General features: G+C 41.3%; 1 protein-coding gene across 1 annotated transcript in view; it reads left to right on the top strand.

Annotated features, from left to right (window-relative positions):
• The first annotated feature begins 12055 nt into the window (after positions 1–12055).
• The window catches only part of LOC118418100 (E3 ubiquitin-protein ligase RNF31-like), a 19696-nt gene continuing 8994 nt past the window's right edge, over positions 12056–22757 (top strand). The window contains exons 1-10 of the mRNA XM_035823930.1: positions 12056–13461; positions 15422–15568; positions 15929–16219; positions 16938–17064; positions 17782–19646; positions 19981–20137; positions 20424–20548; positions 20979–21242; positions 21632–21826; positions 21969–22178. Of these exons, the coding sequence (XP_035679823.1) occupies positions 12970–13461; positions 15422–15568; positions 15929–16219; positions 16938–17064; positions 17782–19646; positions 19981–20137; positions 20424–20548; positions 20979–21242; positions 21632–21826; positions 21969–22178 (3873 nt within the window). The 5' untranslated portion in view covers positions 12056–12969. The remainder of the gene's footprint in view (positions 13462–15421; positions 15569–15928; positions 16220–16937; positions 17065–17781; positions 19647–19980; positions 20138–20423; positions 20549–20978; positions 21243–21631; positions 21827–21968; positions 22179–22757) is intronic.

The raw sequence follows: 22757 nt of genomic DNA, 5'->3' as shown, positions 1-22757 counted from the left end.
ACATGATATAAACTTAGAGAATGCATTGTGCTAATTACAGCCTTATTTGCCAAATCAATATTCGAGAGAGAAAGAATACTTCTATGTCGCCGAACACCTAGTTATTGATTGATTTAATCCTAGTTATTGATTAATCCACTGTTGTTCTTCCAGATCGCCGATTTGGCCGTACCGTTGGAAACTACACGCTAGTGTGCATTTGACATTTGTGAGCGAAGAGATAAGGGACTTGGAGGACGTTCTATCTTCTCTTCAGGGGGTGCACAGGTGATCATAAACATTCAGGAATATATTAACATTTCCTGCGGAACATATCCACAATATTCCTTTCGCATTAACAAGGTAAAAATCATGCATGTGTGTATTAGATCTTAAGTTGTGAGAATTTTAAAGGTATAAATCTGAATAATATATGGTGCGTGACCTACGGGTGAACAACTCTGCCTCTGTGGGGGAGCGACCACGGCGGGGATTCGAACTCTCGAGGTCCAGAGGCAGGTTACGCACGATGATATTTGGAAAGGGTCAGGCGCTTCAGGTAGCATCTGTTATCTTTCGTCAGTGGGTGCTCTCCCCTCCCAATTACAAGCCGCCATGAGGGTAACCTAATGACTTGGGCCGCTCTGGTGGAGAGGAGGTCGCTTCCTCGATCTCTTGAGAAAAAGAGTATTTTGAAAAATGCTTGATCGTGGGCGAGGTTGGTGACTCTGGAAGGAGACCTTTCGGCTTACAGGCTAACCAGTGTGGTGTGCCAGCTAGGGGGGGGGGGGGGGGGGGGTTGCGAGGTGGTCGCCCGTGCATAACCACTCCTGTGTGCGACCCGCAAGTACTTCTTGAGCATACGACTTGTCTCTAGCAAGGACGTTTCCTTGTCTCTAGATAACGTTGCTCTACTGGAGAGCGCGATGTTCCATTCCCCCGATCTTCCTTCAGCGATGAAAATTACTCTTAGCTCCCCAATCTAGGAGTCAATCGTCTTGAAAGCTATAGAATAGGTGGGCAAGCACACTCCACATCACCGGTCTCGCCGGGACGACGGCTGTACGAGCATCTCTCCGCGTGCAAAATTATCTTCCCGGCCTCGTCCTTCAAAATAAGAAATTTTACGATGTCTTCTGGGTTGGCTGATTGTACAGTCTTCTGACACCGTGCTTCTGATGTGAGAGGGATTCCAGGTAGGCGGATGACGAGAATGATGTCTCATTCGCTCTGTATGGTGAGGTATTAGCGCGGAACTGCACCTCCCGCAACCTTGCGTCCAACACAGTTTCGTCGAAATGCACTAGCGGAGGATTGGGATGCGTCTTGGGCTCTGGGCCATGGACTGCTTTGGCCCGCACTGCTTACATAATAAGTTTATTGCAAATTCATGCCCATTGGGCTAATTGCAAGAAAAGAATGACTAATTACATGAGATGAATAAATGTGGTCTGAATACATGTAGATAAACTAAATTCTAACATACAAATATTAAGTGGATGGATATACATACGATACATAATGGGGTACTAAGTCTACGTAACTATTACAGGGTTTGACTTCTTTCTTGAAGACATTTGAAAATGAAATGCCCCATGTGTTCTATAATAGATTGATCCCTTGATGTTAGTAGGAAGAGAATCTTTTGTGGCGTTTTTAACAATGAAAATGTTGGTGTGATTTCGGTCACTCTATGAAATAGTCTTTTTCTTTCGGCTTCGAATCGGGGGCATTCACAAATAAAATGTGTTTCATTTTCCACTGCATTCGTTGTGCACTGCTTACAAATTCTTTCTTGAACAGGTAGCTTTTTGTATCTTCCTTTCTCTATTTCTAACGGGTGCGAACTAATTCGTAACTTACATATTGCTGAGCGGTAACCATAATTATTATGGTACAAGTAGTTTTCCATGTCATATGTTGTTTTTAAGTTTTTGTAAAATCTAAGTTTTCCTTCGTCTACAGATAACTTGTAAAAGAAAGTTTGAGTATACATGTCATTCAACCTTCTCCTTAACAATGTACATGAATAACTGCTGTCTATGATGTCGGTATTCCAGATGTATGAATAGCCGCTGTTATCAAGTACTTCCTTTACATGATGTATCCATTTTTTCCTGCGGCTGTTCTCTGGTAAATATTGTTGTGACTGAAGTGCATCTACTTGTAACGGGTGTGAAGACATATTTAATTGTCTGAGTCGAAGCCAATATTTGACTATACGGACTGAAACATCTAGATCAACTGGGTATATACCAAGCTCCGCTCTACACGCCGAGTTACTAGAACTTCTTTGTACTCCAAGAATATTTTTACAGAATCTATTCTGGATTATTTCAATGGGACAGTTATCATTCAGATAATCCTTGCCCCAAATCTCACAACCGTATAACATAATGGACTTGATACATGCATCATAAATTCTTAACAAGGCCTTCGGGGACAGAGATGAACGGAATAATGGCTTGAGACTAAAAAGAGCTTTCCGTGCTTTTTGGGACAATAGCTTCTTGGCGGTAGTAAAAGTGCCTGACGAAGACAGTGTCAAAGCTAAATAACAATAAGAACTTGTGATTTCGATGATCTCCTGGCCAAAGAAAAAGCTGACGTCCTTGAACAGGCGTCCAGTTTTGTTGAAAATTATAACTTTTGTTTTTTTCAGATTAACCTGTAATTTCCAATTTGTGCAGAACATGTTAAGTTTGTCCAAAGCACCTTGTAGTCCCTTTTCAGTCTCTGAGAATATTACCACGTCATCCGCGTAAAGTAAACATGAGACAAACAAATTGTGTAATGTTGGAGGTGCACAGTCAGGATTATCTAGTTCTTTAACAAGGTCATTTATAAACAGGTTGAACAGGGTGGGGCTGAGATTGCAGCCTTGTCTTACTCCTTTGTACGTACTGAATAAGGGAGTGAGACCTTCGGAGGTTTTGACACACGTTTGAGGGTGAGAATACATAGTTTTGATCAACCCCTAGAATTTGCCACCTATCCCTGTACTAAGCAGTTTATAGCGTAGGCCTTCTCTCCAAACACTATCAAAGGCTTTTCTAAAATCTATAAAACATGCATATAAACGTTTGTTGGAGTTAATGTACTTAGATGTTAAAGAGTCAACAACAAAAAGATTATCCCGTGTTCCGAAATTCTTTCTAAAGCCCGACTGATTTGGGGCAATAAGTGCATGTTTTTCTAAATAATTAGAAAGACGTGTATTCAGTATTGCGGTAAACAATTTGGAGAGACAGCTCATACAGAACCCAAGGACATTATAATGTCCTTGCAGAACCTGAATATGAAATCGTCTGGACACCCCTCCGCTGGCATCCACACTCTTGGCGTGCCACATGCCAAGGGCATGCGTAAAAGATCATGAAAAAAAAGGTTCTGGCTACTACTCCCAAAACTATAAAACCACACAAGCTTGCACACCACGCCGCACCACACCACACAATTATACAAGACTAGAAAGGCCGTTATTTGCTTATGAGCAAAGTCAGCAATTTTCAATCCACCCTTCTCCTTATGCAAAAATTGGACTGTTCCAAAATTGAATTTGAAAAAAAATCGCCCCATGCAAGAACGGACACTTCACAATGCACATTTAAGGTCTACCCGAAACTGCGGTACGTTCATACTAGTACTATATTGTACCCCCCTTCTCTCTCTCCCCATCAAGTGAAACGCAAATATATTTCCTTGTGTCCGTCCCTTGGCCCCGGAGCGTCCGGAAAGAGGTAGACGGCCTGGCGGCTGTCCCCGCGCTACTGCTTGCTGCTCCCCTGGCCGTTGTACCTGCCTCCTCTGCATGCCACAAGTGCCTGGAACGGTACCGGGACCGCTGCGGTTGTGACTCCCCTGACATTCCTTCCCGTAACTGCCGTCAGCTGACTGCCAGCAGTTCTGGAGGTGAAACGCTCGGAGACGCCGGGGGAACGCCTTAGGTGGATGGTGGGTGAGCGTCAAGCCTTAACGAATACATCCCTGGTCGAAAAACGCCGGAAAACACAATCATCCAGTGCAAAAGCGACAACATCCTACACCTTACCCACTCACATTAACGTTCGAAGCTAAAGGTGGGCAAGCCACGTTTATACGAAACGTCTTAGACCCCCAACCCCACAACACACACACACGCATACAAACCAAAACCAACCAACCACCAACACGGCGTAAAAGCCGCCATCAAACACGTACGTATACAAAATCGTCCCTCGCCTACGACGCCACGTTCAACATCTTCGAATTCACGGACGAACACACACCAATCACAAAAATGTGGAGGCGAACGTATACATGTACGTACAGTCCAACGAAGCACACACAGACAGATATAACAAACGGGCCACCAAAACCTGAAAGGACTTACAACAAAACACCGAACAAAACTGCCTTGTTTTTGTTAATTGGAGCGCTGTGGGAGAAAAGACGAAAGAAACACACGAACAACGAGAACTTAAGCTAGGGGCACAACCCGTTGCGTTCATCGTTTGGGGCGAATCCGCAGCCCGATAGCAGAGAGAGTTCTGCATGCACGTTAAGTTCTTCGGCGTGTCTGCGTGCTCCCAAATCCGTCGAATTCCCTACGAGTTGGTACGGAGACAGTACGTACCACTTACGGATACCAAAAGATTGCCCACGTTTTGGCACGTAGACAATATTTGCACGTACAGCAGGTTGTGCCCCTAGCTTTACAACACCACATACGAACACAAATTCACAAAACAGAACGCACGCAGAGAAAACATCCGAAACTGAAACACGTCAACTTAACACAATCAATATCAATCTTGTTTCATTCTCATTCAAACCCAATAACTTTCCTCAAAACCTCCTTAAAATGCAAAAACTAAAGCAAACCTCCGACTGGCAATTTGAGTTTCTTCGCAGCGTGGCCAGACATGTTTATGGCTTGATTTGAGTGGAGCGACAGCGAAAGGAATCAGTGTGGCTCAGAGGCCCTGGCAGTAGAAGAATGCCGTAGTCATGCGCGTATACCTATTATATAGAGGGAATGACGTCATCGCTATCGGACCAATGGATGTGCACGACAAACAATGGATGCAATCCGAAACGTTTGACCGTTTCCAAAATCTTCAGTAACTACTACTGAAGTATCTTATTACCTGGATGTCTAACCTTCATCGACGTACAAACCGTATTATCGTGGCTTCACTTAAAATGGGGTTTGCATGGAAGAACCTTAATTAGTGACCCTAGAAAGGTGGTCAGCTATCATAAACAGTTACCACAGCTGAAACTGAGTATCTTATCACATGTATATGATAAGCATTCTGCATGTACATCCTGTTATTACCGCTTCACTAAACAAACCTGGAAGGCACCTGGAGCGACAATGGGATCACAGAAAGGCACTACGTATACTGAGATGAAGCGGGGCATTTATGGTGAGGACAGAGCACAGTCTGATATTGCCGCCTCCTAGGTTTTGCCTGGAGCGACCTTGAGGAGCATTGAAAATTGATTAGGCATTTTTAACAGTCGCTAAAGATGAAGCTTGGCGATCACAGATAGGCGGTCAGCGACATATATTATGAACAGGCACTGCAGATGGAGCGGAGTATCTATGGTGAGGGCATAGCCCACCCTGACATTGCCACCTCACTGAACAGCATAGGTGTCGCCCGGAGCAACCTTGGCAATCACCGATAGGCGGTCAGCTATCATGAACAGGCACTACAGATGGAGCGGAGTATCTATGGTGAGGGCATAGCCCACCCTGACATTGCCACCTCACTGAACAGCATAGGTGTCGCCCGGAGCAACCTTGGCAATCACAGATAGGCGGTCAGCTATCATGAACAGGCACTGCAGATGGAGCGGAGTATGTATGGTGAGGGCATAGCCCACCCTGACATTGCCACCTCACTGAACAGCATAGGTGTCGCCCGGAGCAACCTTGGCAATCACAGATAGGCGGTCAGCTATCATGAACAGGCACTGCAGATGGAGCGGAGTATGTATGGTGAGGGCATAGCCCACCCTGACATTGCCACCTCACTGAACAGCATAGGTGTCGCCCGGAGCAACCTTGGCAATCACAGATAGGCGGTCAGCTATCATGAACAGGCACTGCAGATGAAGCGGAGTATCTATGGTGAGGGCATAGCCCACCCTGACATTGCCACCTCACTGAACAACATGGGTTTCGCCCGGAGCAACCTTGGCAATCACAGATAGGCGGTAAACAATCATGACACAGACACTACAGATGGAGCGGAGTTTCTATCATGGTAAGGACAGTGCCCATCCTGATAATGCCGTGTCACTGAACAACTTGGTCACACTTTGAACGACCTTGGGGAGCAAATATTCATATCTTTCGGAACACATGGAACGATTATTACAGCCTAAAAAGATAAGAGCACCAAAACTTCCAATCCAGAGTAGCTGTATATTCAGATTTCATTTACTAAGGATGGTCTTTTTTATTATGCAACATTTAGTAAATAAACCAAGCCATTGGCCTAGCCTGACCACCCTCTTCTTGACCTTGTGCCAGCTGTTTATCCATACCTGCAGGTAATTTGCGCTGATATCAGCATAAAGAAAGCAGTAGTCATGGGTCAAGAGGTACCCAGCCCACTATCACCATAGGTACAGAAACGCCAGATCACTTTGCATACTTAGTAACTCATCTTGTTTTATTCTCTATATAACCTCCTTGATTCAACAATCACTAATAGCAGCCTGTCTTTAGTTTAGACAAGGAAATCGACAGACGGATAGCCAGGGCGGCAGGTATGATGACTCAACTCGGAAAGAGAGTACTAGTGTGGAACAATAACCACACGTAACTCTCAACACAAAACGTAAAGTGGATCGCCCGTACGTTCTAGCACAGTGTGTGTGCGTGTGTGTGTGTGTTCGTGTTTGTATGTGGAAATCTTTGTGGAAAAGTTCTGAATGGATCTTAATGATGTTTGGTATGTGGATAGGGCTCCCTGACATGATTAGATGTCCATTATGCAAATTGTGGTAATATTTTTGTAATTTGACTTTCTTCCACAATAAGACGATTGGAACACCAATAGATGCCAATCATGCAAATGGAGACCTAATTTACATAACCAACGAGAAAAAATACTATAATTACACTGTGGTAGATAAGAGGATTTTTTTTCGAATTCAAGTAAATTAATACCTCATTTGCATCGTTGATGAGGAACTGATATAACAGCAATCTTAGAATCTTCATACTTAGTTCAACATCTGTACATTTGTGTGAAGAAGGTGATCAACTGATAGATGATCTTATTTGAAAATGAGGACCATTCACTACCCTGATCCACTGCGGTATCAAATCATATGCATATGAGCATATTGTATGCATAATCAACTACCCCACGACCCCATGCCTTCACCAAATGATTTTAACTTTTACAACTGATGTATTATGTGTGGTTCTCATTAATCATGTAAATAAGGTGCCCATTTTATCATCACCCCCACTCAAAAAACAGAAGTTGTCAAAAGTATGACAGTCTCAACTTTACAAAGAAGGCTGTACTATCTATAGTATTTTTTGACCATTTATGAAAATAAGGTCCTTATTTGCATCATTCATAATCAACGATGTTCACCTTCGCGTAACCTCCAAATGTCACATGTATAGAATTCTTGTCAATTATCACTAGGGAATTATAGCATGTTGTCATCAATTAGGCCATGTTGATTTGATTATATGGATTATCGCGCGCGCATCAATTTTCGTCCGTTTCAACAACAAAAAATTCGACCATACTGTAAATCTTACAAAGCAGTTGTAAAATGAACAAGATATGCCGTCAGTTTAAAAATAGATACTGCTGTCATAGAATGCCCACTTGAATTTCAAAGTCAAATAAAGAAGGTGTGAAAGAACAAAAATGAAAAAAAAACTGTCGTTCGCGCGGGTATAGCATACTCTGTGTGTATAGTCATTCAACCTTTAACCAACCTCATTTGCATGATTAATGCTTTTGTGTTAATTGTAGGGGTGGGTAATTATGTGGTGTGCTGCTTAGCACTTAATCTGCATATATAATATTCTTATTGATAATGCGAATATACTCATATTTTACATAATATGTATTTCAATTTATATATATTCTTATAAGTTACCCACATATCCCAAATCATGAAAATCCATTATTCCTCTCTTGAATTTGATAACGTTACCGTCTTCGGAATATTTTTGACAAGAATGCCCCTGCAATTCCTAATCTTCTTCCCTAGCACAAGAGCTATCTAAACACCCAAAATTGTAACCATAGCTTGTTCAGAACATGAGATATAAAAAGCAGAAGTTCCACTGCAGTATTAAGGGAAGCCGATAGGGGGCCCAGAATATGATCATTTCTAGTTTTTGTCACACCCTAACAACACACCAAGTATGAAACCAATCCATTCAGCTGTTCTTACGTTTCTTGTTAACGGACACACACACAAAACCTCACGACCGGACTGAAGTATGATTATGGAAAACGGTCTTTGTATATATTATTTGTATGTTATGATGCTATGTTATGTATTTTGTTGATGTGTCATGTACTATGTGTTATCCAGGGCCCCACTGTAAAGCAGTGTGATACACTGAGCTGGGCTACCCTGGCTAAAGAAAACAGAATAAAAAAATTAAAAAAAAAAAACACATACACACATACACACACACACACACACACACACACACACACACACACACACACACACACACACACACACACACACATACATACACGAGCGAGAGATTGTGTAAACATAGGCTAAAACACACACTGGCAGCTGACATACACACAGTCACACGCCGACCCTCTTAGTGCTAATCTTCAAGAAGATCTTCCGGTGGTTAATAAGACAGTAACATTAAAAATAAAACTCCTCTGCCGGCTAAACTCCTTCCCCGGTTTATGTTACTGTCTTAAACCACCGCAAGATCTGCATGGAGATACTGTAAATGCAATTAATTTCGCGGTGATTTAATTTCGCGGTCGTGGGAAAATGAACTTTTCGCGGTGGTTTCGCGGAGGTAGCACAATGCGCTGTAGTCTCTAACTGTTATGGAAAAATGTTCGCGGTGGTTTTGAATTCGCGGTGAAGCGGTCGCCGCGAAAACCGCGAACATTAATCCACCGCGAAAGTTTGTAATACATGAAATAGAAAAAGATCGGTATCGTAATATACCAGCCAACCAGAGGCAATGCCCTTCATGTAAAGATGGTGTTGAAGATGAGTATCATTTTCTAATGACATGCCCTGCATATAGCGTAGATAGAAAAAGATTAATGGATATGATCACATGTAAGTCATGTAAATCTAGCACACCTTTACCAAAGACAAACACATGTACTTTCAATCTACCACATATGAATCTTGAATCTACTTATGTCATGTTCAGACTACATATCTTCGTATTTAGGCCAATACATATGTAATGCTATAAAAAAGAGAGAATCTATTGTACAGTAACAGACCGACTTGCATATGTCAATACGCCATTTATGTTCACATGGTCTCACATTACTGTACTAACATATGTAACGTTATGTAGATCTTAGACGAGTATCATTGTGTTAATTGACTTATTACTGTTGCCTTACAAGTGTACCATGTACAAATGTCGTGCAATATTTCATTCATCATTCGTAACGTTTAATACGTATAAACCCTCTTGCTGGGAGAACGTACAGCGGAAAGTCCCGTATCACCCTGACGTCACCAGTCACGATTGCGCATGCGTACCAAAGCTTACCAAAGTAACATTGTGAAAAAAACTCTGACGCAGCATGCGCTGACGGAGTGAGGTCGACGAATTTGGAAGTACTAATTGGTTAGTTTTGCTATTCACAATCTAGTGACAGAAACTATCAACGTCCAACGTCCTCCTTCTTCTTGTGACACTTCCGTCAACCCAGCTGGAGAGATGTATCGTCAGACAAAACAACGTTTGGGTGGGGTGGGGGATTACCGAGACTCAACTGTTCAGGGCGCGTGGGACTGATCAAATATTATAATTGATAGATATAGAAAGCTTGTTTACTCATGGAGGAACCCAATGTCGTCGCTCCTAGCAAGGATAAAAACTCCTTGCTACTAGTTACTACTAGACCTACATATATTTTTTTTTTAGTTCAGTACCGTGCTTGGTCACCCCAGGGTAAGTTTTCATGTCGAATTTATTCCCAAGCTCATTTTCTTTGTTACACATGGGCATGCATGCCCCGGACACAGACTGACTTCTTTCTTACAACAATAAGTATTAAATGTTTCACTAGCTTCCTGGTGTGCTTAAGTGCATAAAGTTTTCCAAGGACAATAGGAATATAACGTTAAATGCAATGTCCAGGTTTTCACAACAAAGAGACAATGGTGTGAATGTACTGCAAACATGAGTAAACATTGGGGTAACCATGAATATTTATTGCCTTGAATAGAAAAGTTATCCCATAGTAGTCAATAGTGAGTGAGTAGTAGATATTATAAGTTTACCTTGCCTTATTAATATTATTTGTAACCTCGTGCACTTTTGATTGCGCCGCTGCGAAACGGTAACTATGGTAGTCATAATTTGCATGTATGCAAATTGTATTCACTGACCAATAGAACCTTTTATAACTTTTATCCAATCAGACTAGACAAAGTTTGTCCAGGCATAAGTATGACTTTTTTTATTTGTGGTACCGTTACTTCCTAATGTAACCAATTTTTTAAAACATTTTTTTTAGAATCATGGACGATAACTGTTGTTCAAGGTTGCAGGTCTCCAACCAAGGAGGTTGAAACAGGGTTTCAACCTCCTTGCGGAATCCCAGGCCTATTGTTTATCGGCACAAAGAAGTGAAACCCAATAGTGGTGCATTCTTCAAGAGCATTCTTCTGACTCTTTACCTGCAAAACACTACCTACATTGAGATTCGGTTATGCATACAACTTTGTGACACTGATAAGCTGTTTGGAGGGGTGGGTGGGTGTAATTCAGCAAAGGTTACCGCTCCACATTCTGCTTACCATGCCTGCAGGGTACAGAATAGGTTTCGTGATAAGTCAAAGGAGACATGATTATATAGAATAATACAACACGGTGTATTCCGTATCACCCGTCGAGGTACCAGTCCGACCGCCTGTAGGATCGCCTGAAGATCCAACCCGCGGGAGGGCTGGGACCGAGGTTGATGCTGAATACACTGTGTTGTATTTTATTTGTCATCCACACCGGAAAAAACACAAGTTTTGAGGTGAAATGCGCCAGAAGTTGAGAAAATTAGGTGCCCTTGAACAAAATTGTTACAGCAGCAATGTTCCAAAGTCCGAATCGTGTATTCAAATTTTCGACTGCGTCGTATTCGGCATGCACAGAGTCTGTTTTAATTTTTTTATGGAAGCCTATTTGATAAACCTTGAAAGCCTTCAAAACCTGGTCTGGAAGTTCCGAACACCTGTATCGAACGATAGCGCGGCCCAGGTATGACATAAATATCCATAAATCACACTCAATGACGGACATACCTCACATTTCCAACTGTACAAATGCCTAAGGCTGTGCATGCACATTTCAAGTGTGTGCTCAGCCAGCCTGTTATCCAGCCGTATTATGGCTTCCGCATCTCTTCTGTCCTCTCCACAGAGACAGATTGACTCGGGAGCTATAATACGTCTGGATACAAGGCTAGCAGATAGCAAGCTTGAACTTTGTCACATATGAGATGCACTGAGGAAAAAGAAAATGAAGAGAGGCTATGAAGGCACAGTCTAAACTCTAATTAAAGTTTTCAACAGAGATTTCATTTGGTAAATTTGTCAATCATATCAATGTTGGGTTTTAATTTTCAACCCGCAGTGAACTCACTTCTGTCACACAAACAACCCAAAATGGGTGACCTTTAGTTTTGTGTAGCCTGATTTAATTGCGCTTCTCAGGCCCGTCCTACATTGCCGCGCCTATAGGCTACAAGCTCCGGATAGCGGAGTTTGCGTTACACAGACTAAGTTTTGTGTATCATTGTTGATAGTGATGCTTACCTTTTGGCTAGTTCTGTACATTGAAGAACCCAAACTATGTATGGGGTTTGTTTGTGTGTCTTTGTGTATATAACGTGGGATTGATTATATTCCTGGTATTAACTGCAAATTTTGCATACTTTTGTGTACCTTCCAGTTGTCAACGTATCTCTGAGGAGAAGGCAGTGGGCTCATTGCAGTCTTATAAAGTTAACTCACAGAAGAGGAGACAACAGACAAGCCAAAGCAATTGGTAGTGGCGGTACGGTGGTCATCAAATCATAGAGCCTCTACATCGATTGATGACAGCTTGGTGTTGAACTGAAATCTGACGCACAGTTAGCTGAACAGCACTCACCCAGTCTACACTTGGGTTGGCACTTTGTACACAACAGAATTCAGGCTGAATTTGGCTAAAATTGGCTCAAGCCAGATAGGTTTTTTTTTCTGAATCTGAATGGCATTGCATGACAATATTCACCTGACCTCGCTGACCATAAGACTACAACAGACTTGTGATTAACTTCTGTTTACAACCACATTTGCATGGCTGTGTATTTCTTTTGAATTGTACTGCTTACTTTTAGGACCTCATTTATTTTTGTCTTTGAAAGTAAATAGTACAGAGAGTAGTGTTTTACATGATAGCAGTACAACAAGAACATAATGTATGTTAGGGTTTTGGAATAGCTGACAAAGTTGACAAAAACAGAGAGGAATTTTGTGTTGTTATGATCACTTAGTATAAGATAGACAAAAATGCATATTTTCAGAAGATTTTAATCAGTTGCTGGTTTTGCTTGTACGTTATTTTCTGTATTTTCTTTTCATTCACAACTTGCAAGTAATTGTTATATAATGTTACATTTAATCAGAAAAGTAAGTTAATCACACAAATACGAAACAGTTTAACTGTTACAAGTGTTCAGCAGGACCAAGTGAATATTCAACTGCATTGCCTAGAAGAAAAATACAAAATTTTCAACTACCATGGCTGATCCTACTATAATAGAGGGGTCATCTCAAATAAGGGACCAGTCAGTGTCCAACCAGATGCAAGGTGATGTAAGAATCAATGATGATATGCCAGATAGTCGTCCTGTTGTGAGAGAACTGTCCAGCTGTCAAAGGGGAGACAGTGACGAAGATCGGGCATCGGATGGTAACGTACAAGCAAGGCCAGTAACTGATGGAACAACGGCAACATCCACTGATACCAATGGTGTCAACACATCGCAGAGTAGCAACTCTGTACAACAAACAAATTCAGATCATGCACACGAACAATCAAAGATACAGAAGCGAGAAAATGAACGGACGTCACTTGAAAATGAGGTCAAATCTGTGTACCAACAAGTCGGAACACTGTCCATAGCTATGTTCCATAGCTTTGTGGTGATGATTATAAACTGCAGCAGTACTTTAGAGGAGCGATATAAACATGTGGAGTTTGCCAGATTGCTTCTTGATAATTGCAGAGTGGTAAGTACAAGTTCAGTTTCTGTATTTTACTTGTTGTAACTTTGTGGATGTGGCTATTTGGCTACAGCTTGAAACTAAGGCTCAATTTAGGCAAGCAAGCTTTCATGCTTGTTCTCAAATCAGTTGTGTTACCTTATTAAGTTAAGGTGCACATCTGCACAGAAACTTGTTTCATATTGATAGGGACTACCCAGGCTACATAAACATTGATAAATAGTACTATGGTCATCATATCATTCTGTGCCAATACTGCATTCAGGCCACAGCAAATGTAGTGAAGTTACTAAGTTAGCAAGAGTAGTACATGAGAAAGGTCATGAGAGAGTGAGAGAATGTCTACATACATGTACATGAAACTGACACCCCCAAGGGTTGTAACTGACACGGTACCGCCGGGGTCATCTAAAAGTTGAAGGCCCACATACCTTTCACCAGGTGAAGCAGAATACTGTTTACTTTTAGCCTGCACTGGTATCTATTCTACGGGGAAGACGGATTCTTCACAGGTGTCCACGTGTCAAGAATTCTGTGCTAGGTTTTTGACATTTTGGTTAGAAGAAGAAGAAAACCTCCTTTTTGACTGTTTTCTGTAGTCGCTGCGGTAAATAATGGAAATTTCATTAATTACAGCATTTGATCATCAGATATAAATCGTGTATATCAGGGCCTGCTTCTCTACATAATTTATGAGTAAATACTACAATAACCTTTGTTAAGATGAGACTTTCTTACGTTGAACAACTTGGTTTTGTTAGCAAGATCCTTTTGAAAGATTAGTCCAATATTTGGCATGTTGGTAGTTAAAGAAACACTTAAGCCACAACACGAACAGTTCAACACTATACAGTGTGTGTGATTACTTCTCAGAGGTTTGTGTTCTATGCACTCTTGTTATTATTGCATGTAATTTTTTATCAACAAAATGCCCTTCACACCAGCTTCACATTCAGCACTACAAACAGTATATGTGAGGCCAGACAAATTAAGACAGAACAATGCATTATACTGAAGACATACATTATTCATTAATGCATGATGATGATACATGTATTTGGAACAGGAATATAATCCTTTAGCCAGGCTGTATTCTTTCAAACAGCCTAATCAAAATAGATAAATAAAAAAGAATTGATGGCCAAAATGGAAGACACCCTCAGCAGTAGTATTATTTACCAGGAAGTGAAAGTGAAACAATAGATGCCACTGCGACAATATAGGGCAGGCCCCACCCCCACAAAGGGTTTCATGTTCCAGTTGCGTAGTACATGTAGTTCCGATTTCGTTAGGTTGCATGACCTCAGAACATAATGCCCTGATGTAATGGGTTTTCTGTTGTGAATCTACACTGTAATGCAGAAAGCAAACAATGCATATGGCTGAATTAGCTTATTTTTAGCCAAAGTTGTTTTTTTTCATTCTGGAAGTAAAACTGCCTGTTGTCCCACTGTAATAAACCAAATAAAAGCTACTACAGAAAATATTTTTGTCACAAGAAAGATAACCAATTGCCTTCATTTGCTTGCTGTTGTACGTAAAACACAACAATGTATGGGACTTATGCAACTTACAGTACTTGTATTAGGCATTGTACAGTAGGCCTAGGAAATTTGTGTTTCCAATTACAGTTCTGAAAAAAAATTGGGGTTAGGATTTGTTTTTTTCTTTTTTAGAATTTGGCCAAAGTCATCTAACAAATACAGATGAATACAGAAATGCATCAGGATACTGTATTTATGCAGATACCAGTAAACATTGTACAAGCAAAAGACAGTATTTTTCAAATTGATAAAATGAACAAAGAGACTGTTTTGAATTTCATCACTCAGTTTTAAAATTTTATATCACTTGCCCTTGCCCCCCCCCCAAAAGGCCAGAGCCAACATTCTTTCCTTTACCATCTTATGTTAACTCAATCATTGCCTAGATTTTGCTTCTAACTTTCCCCAATATCTTGTTTCAGAATCCACAGAAAATCCTGGACCTTCTTGCAGCAGTTACCATCCTGGAAAAATATGCCCGAAATCTTCTTAAACCAGTGCGACCCGCGTTTTGGACAGTTGTCAAGTTTTCTAATGGGATCTTCAAAACAAAAGTAGACATAATTCAAGTAAGTTTATGTTTCCATTATGAATGTTGTTTCTCCATTTGAACCATTACGTAACTTATCTGTGAAAGTTGAATCCTGTACTAACCGTTGGTTTCCCAGATTGAAGGGAAACAGAGCATGACTTGGGAATTAAATGGCATTTTATAAGCATGTCTGGGAAATTTCCAAGTTCAAAATAGCTGTCCTGCAGGATGACACACTGGTTTCATCTGCAAGGTACAGTTACATAAATTACATATTCATGAATATGAACTTGGTCTAAGTGCAGGAAAGTCAAGATACTAGTAAAAAACTAGTAGACATTGGTTGGTGTTCAGAATCGTTTGTCTACTTATAGTAAAGCTATTTTATTTTTTTCAGGGGTCAAGAAATGTTCTGCATAAACTTGGCTATACCATAGTTGCTCGAGACGGCCTTGCCTTCCCAGAGGATAAAACAGAACCAGACATTGAGATGGTTGTCCAAGTTGCAACAGACCTGATACAGGCACGCCTTGAGTTAGAAATGATCATATGTGGGACACATCCACAACCAGAAACAATGTACGTACATATTCCTATAGAAATGTTCCAACAAGCTGAACAGCTTGCAAAAGAACAATACTACCAACGGCAGAGGGACCAGGCCAGTCTGGCGTACTCTGGACAACAGGTGAGATATCTATTGTATGTGATATGATGATGATGATGATGATGATGAGTCACTGTTTTGTTGTGACACAGTTTTTTTGCCAACTTTGTAAATGATTACAATTATGTTCTCACCTAAGGCAAAGAAAAAGAATGTTGTTTTCTGGTTACCCAACCAACTCTAGTTTTTTTGGAGGGTTGCTTGCAGCAACTTGATTTTCCTACTTTCCCTTGGAGCATGATGCCATCTGTTTTTGTTACATGTAGCCTTACCAGATGTTCTTTTATTTGTTGTATAGCTTGCTTTGTTTTCTTTTTACAAGTCAAGGCCGTCCAACAGCTGTTGTTATGTCAACTTACGATTTTTTGTTGATGAACATAATGGACGGAACAGTATCGTTTTTTAGGAAGTGAGAGTCCCACAGAGCTAATATGTTAGCTGTGATTAGATATCTTTTGTTCCTGTTCCCAGTTTCAGGGTCCATATATATCCTTGGGACAAAACGGGATTAGAGAAATGTTTAAAATTTCAAGAGAAATGTTTAAAATTTCAAACAGATGTAGTTTGAAGCAATATGTTTACTATAGTCAGGCATATCATTTGATAATACACGCTAAGTGCACTTGCCCCCTATGCTTTCATGAACAATATTTCTCATTTCTACATCTTTAATTAAAAGTACCAAAAAATAAAGGCAACATGTGCAGATACAGATGATGGACATTTGTGTACTTTACAGGGTTCTTCTGCTCCTCTCCTTGCTGAAACAGAGTCTGTGGGTACAGGTCCTGAATCGTCTCAAGATGAACATGTTACCAAAGACATTGTCATGATTGTGCAACCACCTGCTCCTGAACATGGACAAAGTAAGTTTTATTATAACAATGTTTCCATATTCCCATTCATGTGTATAATGTGAATGATTGTAAATACATGCGCAGGCAGATATAAAACTTTAAATAAGGATAACGGCAGTCATTTCCGTTTTCCAAATTATCTTAAAGTTTGCTTTTTTTCTGAATTAAGGTGTTTTTTGTTGAAATAGATATTTGATAAATGAGATATCTGTTAACTGATGAATGAACCCATTCATATTTGTACTAGATAAAGTGCGTGGTTGTTAGATGCAAAGTCCATTTCCTGCATGCATATGACACCAAAGTTAATCTGATGTCAATCAATCTTTGTCACATGAATGTTACAACTGCAGAGTACGAGTACAAAGTGTAACTGCTGATACAGAACATTTTTGCAAAATTTCACAGGGATGGTACTTGGGCCAGAAGGTCATACTGTAAATCTTGAAATGTTCATGGTGGTTTGACCTCCTTATAAACCACAACTTATTTATAGTACTTAGTTGTAAGTAAAATTTTCATAACATTGCATGCATCCATGGCAATGAAAGCAATATCAATATGTAAGATGATATCCAAGATTTAGTGACATTTAGTTTATTATTGTCTCATGCCATGGCAAGATCAATGAGGCAGAATCTAGCTCAACGTTGAAACAAACCTGATCATGGTGCCCATCAATACTGATGTTACCAGCTACATGAACATGTATATTATATTCATCAGTTATAGCACCAGTCACTTCGCCTGAAGCCAGGCACTGTGAAGTATGTGAAGAACCAGCCATCCGGTGGTGTAGAAACTGTGAAGCAGCCCACTGTCTTACATGTGACTCACAACTCCACAAGCACAAAACTAGAAGGAACCATGAGCGTGTACCAATTGCCCAAATGCACGAACCACCAGGGGAACAGGAATCACAACCGCCTGCCAACGAGTCTCGTTCCCTGCCAGTACGAACAATCAGTTCAGCACAAAGATCTTCTGACAAGGTGGCTGCAGTAGCGCCCAGTGTGCAGTCAGGTGTATCCCTTGGAGGGCAGCCCTTGGATGTAGCATCTGGTGTTAAACCTAGTCAGTCTCTGGGTCCACAACCTGCTAGAACTCAGGCTATTACTCCTGCAGCAGCACCACAAGCTTCTGGCCAGGCAGGCTCACCGATACCAGATCTCAGTAGAAGAGTTACAAAATTTGAGATAGAGATTGCAAAGTACCGTGTGGAAATTGAAGAAATAAACGAAAGGCAGAGCAAGTTTTCGGAGGCGACTCCTGAGTTTGTGGAGTTGGAGAAGAAGAGACAAGATCTACTGAAGCAGAAAGCTATGGTTGAGGAGGCCCTTAGGCAACTCACTGGTACAGAGAGGAGAATGCAGATGGAGAGACAGCAGCAACAACAACAACAAGCATACATGACTCAGTCACAAAGACCTGATGCACAGCATGTAGCAAGACCCACAGGACTCCCTGATGCCTTGAGACCTGCCATGCCTCAAGGGATATATCCTCAGAACTTTGCTCAAGGTCAAGGTCAATTTATTCAGCCACAAGGTCAACATCCTTACCATTACCCCCAACAGCAGCAATGGCAGAACTTTGCTGGTCCTCAAAATGTGGCAATGTGGGGACAACAACAGAGGGCACCAGTAAGGCAACCATACACACTACAGTACAGACATCCGCCGCAAGAGTTTCAAGCCCCATCCAGGCCACAGATGTCTTTCTCTGAAATCACTTGTACTCGCTGTAGACACTCTAATCCTATCATCAATATCACCTGTGAGATATGCCGTGCCAAGTTACCTTTGATTGACAGCAGACTGTTGCAACAAGACTCCAGGTTCTTACCTGAACCACGACCATCAATGAGGGAGCTTGGCCTGCCTGAAGTGTTAAAGCCTCCCCCAGCAATGGAATATAAGCCTGCACAGAGTACCAAGGTACCAGCAACAGCATCTAGTCAGAAGTCGATGCAAACGCCTTACAGAACAGATGCTGTACCCTCTCAGAAGGCAGAAGATATCATAAGAAGGCCTCCTATGGAACAACCTACAGCTGGGTTGGCTCAGACTAATGTAGGACAGACAACGACAACTGCTGCTACCAGTGCTGTAGAAACCCGCAAACAGGGACAGAGTATAGCTTCTACTGCAGCCAGGTCACAAACAGAGGTGATCAAACCACCTTCTCCACCATTGGTGTCATCTTTGAGTTCAAGGACACTTTCGCCTTCAAAGTTGAAAGGATTCTCCCAGAAATGGCAATGTGAGACATGTACGTTTATAAATGAACCGGGCACTAGGATTTGTACTGTGTGTGACAAGACAAGTGACAACCCACAGTTTATACCGGGTGGGTCAGAAGAACAGGTACACGAGATGTCTGTCACTGTTGAGTCTGGAACAAATGTGGAAGAATCTCTGTCACATCTGAGTCTAGAAGGATTCGGCACATCGGGAGCTCCTGGAAAGAGACCAGAGACAATGGGAGGGGACCTGACACCTGTAGACACTGCTATGACACTACCTGGAGCTGGTGCAGAGGTCAACACACAGAAAGTTCCTGGTGGGACTGTTGTTGAAATCCAGGATCAGGTTAGAATCCAACTGTGGACAGATTGCCACAACATTCCTTTTCTTCTGTTGTCACTTTTATGCAGATTGAGTTTGGCGCCTTTGCTTGTGTGAATGTGGATAAGGTTTAAATCTAAAGCTGTAAGACTGCAGTTATATTTGTAGATGGACTGGGATATATTTAGTCTTGACCATTGGTTCATGTATATTTTTTTTACATAATGTTAAAACTAGTTGGGTGCAATTTTTTTCTTCCACTTGAAACAGGTGTGAGGTATCTTGTTTGCACCTTGGTCACACTTTCCCACTTTGACTCATCAGACAGTATGGACTGAACCAAATTTTATTGATCTAGATTTGGAGGGAGAAGCAGTTAGCCAAGAAGGAGGATGAGGAACGTCAGAGAGCATCCCTGTCCCCTGCACCACTGATGTCCAAACCACCAGACATGCCAGCACAAAGACAAGGGGTAGCTGACATACCAGACTCACCCATGGCAGAAAGACAGACAGGTAATGTCTTTTTTATTGTTGCCAAGCAGGGTGCAGAAGTGATATTTTCTTGGTGTTATTGTGAACAGGATGCTGTATTTTTTGCAAACAATTGAGTCAGCATGGATACCATCTTTTACATGACTGTACATACCATCTTTTACATGATCAGTTTTCTTTTCTGACATGTTGGTGAGCTTATTTGATATGACATTATTTCCATCTTTTATTATGGTCCTGGGAGATGTATTATAAGCTTCATCTTAAATTTGTCAGGTTGTTTCCACTCATTATTTTCTGTTGTTAGATCTCTCATCTTTAGGTCAGTCATTGGAGCCAGAGAGGAGGACCATGAACATCCGAGAACTGCAGGAGAGGAAGAGACAGGAGGACATGAGGACAGAGGGGCTGCAGATGATCAAATGGTTCAGGGTAGGTACTCATTAGCATAGTCATTGTCCTGACTAGTTCAAAGGAAAAGAAATACAGTATCACCTTGACAGTTTTCATTTTTCCAAGTATTCTCTTCGCTGCATTGTCTGCTTCACTAGTTGATACTTTGTTTTTGTTGGGTCTGAATGTTACAGGAATTTATTACCTCATAAGTTATTTGCATATTTCAGAATGGAATGTAAACATGAAATTCTACCAAAGAAAAGGACTTCTACAGATATATTATATAGTTTTGATAGAGAAGATCTTCATTTGCAATAGTTTATGCTATCTTATTTCATAAGATAAAACAAGAAAATTTGTTTTGCAAAAAATCTAAATATTTCATGGAGGTTTGAGGTCTCAGAACTCTTGCTATGTATCATAGCATATTAATTTTTTCTATGCCTTCGTTTATTGTGTATCACAGGAAGCAGAACATGCTGGGTTCCTCCCAGAAGAGGTACAAGCAGCTCTGTTCCACTGTGAGAATGGAAACCCTGTAAACTGGCTGAAGGAGAACTGGCAGGAGCTTGTAGCTAGTGTTGCAGCACAGGCAACAGAGGAAGGGAAAAAGCTGAAGACTAACATAGTCGGGGTTATAACAACGCAGGAAGCAGCTGAAGCTCTCAGGAAACAAGAAGGAGAGATCCCAAAGTCAATCAAAGAGTGCATTGACTGCAGACGAAAGAAGGTACTTTATGTAACTGTAAATCTTTGAACTAAATTTGAACTTTAATGTTTTCTCATTGAACTCTTAGAACACTGCAAAAACATTGAAGTTCTTCCCCTCCTTACGCTTCCCTTACCTTATCTTACCTTGTCCTTTCACACTAAGTAAAAAGACAAAAAAGGCACTATTGCCATTATTATGGAATATAAATGCAAGCTGTCATACTCATAGTTTGATTGAAAAGACAACAAAATATACAACATGTAGAAAGATTTTTTCCTTTATCTATGTAATTCATTTAGCCATCTGTCAAATCTTCAGTTGCTCAGTGGTCACTCAACTGTTGCAGTAGAAAGGGGGTGTAGCACAATTATTATGCAAAGATCTGAGCATCACTATTTTTGTCCCAGTTCATCTATGTGATGGAGTACCAGGAGTTTGAGCAGGACCAGGTCCTGACGGCTCTACAGGAGAACTGTGGGGACACGGAGAAGGCTATCCTAGCCATACAGCGGGAACTACTGCAGCCATTTGAGGAGCACATCTGGAAAGTGGAGACGGACGAAAACCGCAACCGAGTCGAGTTAAAGGAAGGGGACTTTGAGGTATGATGCTAATTTTTGTTGCTGCATGTAAATAGCTTAACTGATGATTTACATAAGACATCAGTTATTCAAATCAGGAACTAATTTGCATTTGATTAGATGAACAAGGAATGCATTAAAGCCATTATCTTTTTCATTTCAGAGAAATGTAAGAATGCTGTTATGTCAGTACAACCTTCCCTCATGGGGAAGGGCTGAGCAGGCAGTGAAGCTGCTTGAGAGTGGAGAGTTTGATGACTATGACTTTGGGGACATCATCGAGGCTGTGCGCTCCTGCCTGGGTCTGGAATCCTGTAAGAAGTACCTACAGCACGAGTGTCAGGTCTGCACGGATGTGCTGCCACAACATAAGGTCAGTTCCTGGTGACAATGTTTTGCATACAAACTCTGTTGAAAGGAAGATCCATGACTTTTATTTGATCTACGGTAATCCAATACAGTTATTTGAACTTTGGAATTCTAGCGAGGTGGTCTTGTGAACTTAAGATTGAACGGTTCTAATGTTATCCGCTTGGGAAAGGCCCTTAACAACTATTTCCTCACTAGATGCAGGTGAAAGATGAGTATGTAGCTATGCAAAACAAACAAGACAAGGTTTGGGGCTTTGGTCTGAAAAGATGAAGATCTGCCAGTTCTCTGGTCATGCCTAAAAAGAAGCCAAGAAACAGACATATATGAAATAATGTAAGTTCTCTTCTCCACAAGTTCCGAAGAGAACTCCATTTCCTGTCTACTCACAGATAACACAGACACGATATGTGGGGTAGGGTAGTGGCGTCACCATCACGAACACACCCCGACCGCAATGAGGTACAAGCCACGAATGGTTAGGGGAGGGGAGAGAACATCTGGGGTAGGTTGGGGGAGGTTCACTTATGCTTCTGTGATCCGACAGGAAATGGTACATCTGACAGATTGATGTACATGTATA

This window comes from Branchiostoma floridae, chromosome 6 (genome assembly GCF_000003815.2).
Source record: "Branchiostoma floridae strain S238N-H82 chromosome 6, Bfl_VNyyK, whole genome shotgun sequence".
NCBI classification, from domain to species: domain Eukaryota; kingdom Metazoa; phylum Chordata; class Leptocardii; order Amphioxiformes; family Branchiostomatidae; genus Branchiostoma; species Branchiostoma floridae.
Note: the sequence above shows the minus strand (reverse complement) of the source record. Positions and strands in the feature narration are given on the sequence as shown.